At 35.6% G+C, this 5459-nt stretch overlaps 1 protein-coding gene across 1 annotated transcript; it reads left to right on the forward strand.

Moving 5' to 3' along the window:
• The first annotated feature begins 206 nt into the window (after positions 1-206).
• On the forward strand, positions 207-3842 carry LOC124220392 (uncharacterized). Its single transcript, XM_046629194.2, has 8 exons — positions 207-248; positions 1099-1348; positions 1633-2202; positions 2368-2496; positions 2614-2646; positions 2739-2959; positions 3460-3619; positions 3700-3842. Exons 2-8 carry the CDS (start codon positions 1117-1119, stop codon positions 3840-3842), a joined length of 1488 nt encoding a protein of 495 aa, XP_046485150.1. The 5' UTR covers positions 207-248; positions 1099-1116.
• The last annotated feature ends 1617 nt before the right edge of the window (positions 3843-5459 follow it).

Genomic DNA, 5459 nt, shown 5'->3' on the forward strand with positions numbered 1-5459 from the left:
TGATTGAGGCCAGACACATTGAACACAAGTGTTTGAAAATGCCCATAAACGAGCGAGATAGTGTCGTATTTCCGATGGTTCACGAGATTTGAATTTCCGACGCGTAATTAAGCAAGCAGTTCACCTATGCGAGCCTACCCTGCGCGCGCAGGCTCCTATACGTACGCACCACTTTGTAACGCTCTTACAAGCCGAGCTTCAACAAATCTCACACGTGTGTGTACGGATCTCACCACGCGGTTTGCAAGGTACGTACCGAACCGATAATCCTTTATTTCTCTGTTTTGTTTCAAATTTTCACATTTAATCAGCTTACAGCTAAAATCGACTCAATTTAGTTCTGGATCTAGGTTACCACTTATGGTATTTGCTACCTACTTACGTTTCTATAACCTATCCATTTTTGCAACTCGTGTGCAACCGATAATAAATTCGTCTCGTATATATTACGCATTCCCCGCAGATTCAGACAGTAATTGATCCCAAATGGAAGAAATTCCTGATCAATATTAAATTTGGCAAATGTATGTAGGTACTTTAAATTACCGTAAGAGAAAAAATCGCACTATTCTCGAAATGCACGTGCGATATATTATATGCAAATGATATATTGTTAGCGCGATTGGAGAGATGAAAATCTGTGGTTTCGATTTTCTTAATTTTACAGAAGAAGATATTTCGAAAAATCCCTTGGTTTTCATTAAAATTCAATGATCATAACCCGGCGACTATTCTTCAAGTTTTCAATATAAATAATGGAAGTAATTGAGTACATTGTTCGATGAAACTTATTGTTGAGATCCATTAAGATTTACAATAGATAGCAATAGAGCATCTAATTGAGGTAGGGAGGCTATGATAGAATGAATTAGATATCCAATTAATGTTTCTACTACATGACTCGACGTCTTCCTCAGAAATTCAGAATTTTATATTTTGATATTGACAAATATAAAGTTTTTAGTCCTCAAAGGAAACTATGGACCATGTTTCAGCGATGTCGATTGCATAACTTGGGTCTTTTGTTGCCACCCTGCTTGATCTCAAGTGATGAAATTCATTGTTAATAATATATTGTTCTATACTTTTGTTATCTAGTGAATTCATTTACTGACAATGACTCTGACTGGGCCATACGCTGTCGTTACGTTTCTCGACGAAGATGATTTTAGTGATGGGGACGATGATATAACGTCCGAAGTTCCAAGTACATGGCTCACTGCTACCAAAACTGAGTGTTGGTGGCCGAAAACGGCAGACGTAAAATCATACATAACAAAACGAAAGCCCCCTGTAAAAGACAGTAGAAAGTGGATACTCTGCCATGTTAAATTTGAAGGCTATTACGGTAAATAATTGTATAAACTGCATGTAATAGGCCCCCTTGCTTTTGTGAACTCAATTGAAAATTAAGTGATCGTCTAAAGCTCCGTGATATACTGTAGAATGCTTCGTGTTTATGCCAAAAAAAAACTATGCAATTTAAAGTACTTGAATGTCATTGAGCGTTTGAAAAAATCTTCCAATCATGATAATTTAGCAGATCGTAATATGATTCATTTACTCGATTAATAGCGTAATGTAACAAGCTAGGTAGACATAATTGAATATTTACAATTCTCATATTTACAGAAAATTTGGAGAAAGCTCGGTCTGCGGCTTCAACTAAAAAATCTGAAAGTGAGAGTAGCTCAAGTCAAAGTCAAGGTGATAAACCATATCTTAGAAAAAGGAAACAGCCGCTTCCTCGCGTAAGGGAAGAATCTACCGATAGGGAAGATTCGCCTGACAGTGAACATCCCACAACAACCTCGATGCCAGAGCCACCGAAACTTGATAAAAAGAAGAATATGAAACCTTCCGTTACAAATCGATCCACTGATATACCTGATCAGACAGATATTCAAAAAAAAAAATCATCCCCTGATATACCTAATCAGACAGATATCCCAAAGTCATCAAAACGAAGCCAAACAAAGAATAGTAATCCACTATCAGACTCTCAGACAATAATAGACATTGAGCATTTACCCATTGATTTTAACTCGACTAATACGAATACTATTAGTATCCCCCCGGCACGAGCGAAACATATCGTAGGGAAAGATACCAACCTATCGTCAACACCTCATGCATTTGAGTCTTGGCCCATCGATATTGTAGTAGATGATTTTGACATAAATGCGGATAATGGAGCTGCAGGTACATATATGGATAGTATTTTTTTATACAAGTTCCTAAAGGTGGCATGTGTGCATGAGTGGTCTATGATTTGGATTTAGTAGTGTAGAATAACCTTAATGAATGATAATTGGGTACCGTCCAATTTTTTATTTGGTTGATAAGCGTATTTTTTTTTATCTACAGACTTTCCAAGCAGTACAAAAAGACGCGGTGATCCTTCCCTAAATGCTAGTGCTTTACACCCTTCTGCTCATCAGGGTCTAGAAGGGCACTCAATATTATTTGACGGTAGTCTCCCTGACTTATGTAATAGTACGTATATGAGAAATTGCGACATACGCAATGCAAATTTTCTTGGATCAAAATAATATTCATGGTTCACAATGGAAGTACATGGGCTCGAGTACAATACGATTATTTTGCTTTCAGATTCTCAGGAAAAGACAAGAATACTCATAGAGGGTAACCTTGATTCGTTTTTAAAAAATTTTAGAGTGACCAAGTCCTGCTTGAATTTTGTATTCAGTTTCGATTACGTATTTGTGTTTGTACAGAAAAATTCTCGGCATTAACCACACTATTGGCTGAGATATTGGTCACTCAACAATTAGTGGATCGACGTTTAGCTGAGATTGAAAAGAAAGTGGGTCAACATGGAACTGTAGGTCACGGAAAAGATTTTAAAAAGGTTACAGACGATCTTCCATTCAAAAACACTGCTGATATACAAGCGTTTGAAAACAAATTGGCTGATGCAGATTTTTGCAGTACTTTTGTGAGTGATTCATGATGTATTTTTACAAGGGAATTAGCAAGTAGACCTGCTCATTCAATTTTGGACAGAATTGTTTCTTTTCGTATTCTGAAACATTAACAGACGGTTGAATCAACTGAAAATCAAAAATGCCTCCAATCATTCTTTGATTATGGTAATAAATGTATTGTAAAAAATTCAACTCTGATGAGAGTGTGTGTGTAGGAAATTTTTCTGAAGAGGTACGGCTGGGAATCTTAATCACTTTTATTGTATCATGGGAAATTCATAGCAAGAGTATTACGATTTGTCTTTTTTTAGTCATTCAAAGATTCAAAAGCCGACTATTTTGGCAAAATTTCAAGCGAGTTTCTCTCAAAATATCCTTTCGAAGCAACGACCGTTGAATATGTTCCTATGAGAATTGATCAGTCATGTACAGGCATTTGTTTACAAAATATTTGATACATAAACTTTCCAAATGAAAATAATTATCTTTATGGTAATATTGTTACTCTCAGGTAAAGTATGTTGGACAAATTGGCGGGAACAGTGCCAAAGAAAATACTTTGAGAATATTGCGACAAGTATTCACCAACGACTTCGCTAAAGACGCTTCATGGTGCGGTCTGAGGGCCAATTTTCAACTTTCAAATTTGAAAGTCACAGCAGCCATCAAAGGTTAGTGTGATTATTAAAGCTACATTCACAGAACAGTGAGTAGGCATCAATACGACACTAACTTGTATTTAACTCTACAGATGGAGTGAGACTGTCATACACCTGTACAGATAAAGAATTTGAAGATACGGTGTCAGAATGGTTCCGCCAAGCTAAACAGCGGTTCAAGAGAGAGAACACAAAAAAGAACGGACCTCAACCACATCCTGCAGCTAATAATTAGTACAGATGATGACGCGCTAAACCATGACAGTTTCCATAAGATGCCCCAAACAGATTTATGGGGTACATAAGAAGGAGATGCAGGTCTCATTTCCCCATTATCTTGCCTAGTCTTCGTACCTTTCTAAATATCTAACGTTTACTTTGGTAGTCTATACCAAACAATCAAAGACCTGGAAAGTACAAAGTACAAAGATTTATTTTATAGTTTATTCGTGTTCAACGTTGAGAAAATTTTTTACTTAGATTATTAAGATTAAAAAAGACAAATTTGATTGATGAAATATTATATAAAATGAGCTACGTGCTCATATTGTTATAGATACACGTACAGTGTGGTCACAATAGAAATATTATACGTAGTATTTGGACATTTTTTTTCACTATTTAAACTTCTTCTATTTCTTTCACTCTATTCAATATCGACGATTACGTTAATTGTGAGAGTTTTTCTGGCCTTATCAAAACAAACACATCGTTCAGTTACGAGATTGTGATAATTTAACCAATAGAATAACAGAGGAAAGCACTGAAGTGTTCGTGCCTTGAAATAGTTTCAATACTATGCCCATCAATGAAGTATAATAAATTAGTAGATGACTAAATAAGTTTGAAGAAGAAAAGTATACATACACTCGACCGCTTCTAACAGCAAGACCCTAACTCACGAGCTCCGCTTGTAAAGACTTATTTCAGGCACTCTATATAGTCCGATTACAGAGATCGCTATACTCGGAGCTCCTAAGGTCTTTATAACCGGAGCTCGCGAGTTAGGGACTTGCTGTTAGGAGCGGTCAACATGTACTTCAAAGTTCACTTAGTAATGATCTACTATACACAAAGGTATGGCTTCTCTACTTCGCTACTTTCTTAATTTTTTGAACATTAATGCTTATTATTCACTTTGTTTGATGAAACGTTTTTTTTTCTCCTCCATGTACTATATTTCGACACATATTTCATATCTTTCATAATATTAATATATATACTCAATCAAATAAAGGCCTAAATAATAAAATATAATATTAAGATAAACTATTTCTGTGATGTGGATTAGGTAATACAAGAATCAAACATTCAATAAGACTGTAAAATGATATTGTTCCTAATATCCAATTAAGCTTTTGAATTTATGTTTGTGTGTTAAATAGATATATACGTATGAGAATTAGTACAAATGTACGATAAGATCTTTGTATGCTCTATTTATGAGCAAGTCAATAAGTAATACATAATATAATAAACGAGAATACTATATCTCACAGAACAATAGTTATATACTTGATACATTTATGGATAATTGATCGTGATGTATCTGATACCTACCATCATTTCCTGAAACACCTTAGCGACATGGAGGCCATGTAACTCCGATTTCAAGCGGTGCATGATTGCTATGTAGCCTTAACGTAACATTGTGACGTCTCTGTTCTGCCAAATTCACGCTTCAGCAACGTAACTAGCATGTAGCCATTCAACACGATCGTGACGAAACTCTAGCATGATATGTGGCGGACATTTTAGAGTGCCTGGACCATTACATTCACGTTTCATACAACATACCTGTGATATTCACGGAACTAAGTGTAACATAATTTATATGTGTTTGTTACGAAAC

This window comes from Neodiprion pinetum, chromosome 5 (assembly GCF_021155775.2).
Source record: "Neodiprion pinetum isolate iyNeoPine1 chromosome 5, iyNeoPine1.2, whole genome shotgun sequence".
Classification (NCBI taxonomy): Eukaryota; Metazoa; Arthropoda; class Insecta; order Hymenoptera; family Diprionidae; genus Neodiprion; species Neodiprion pinetum.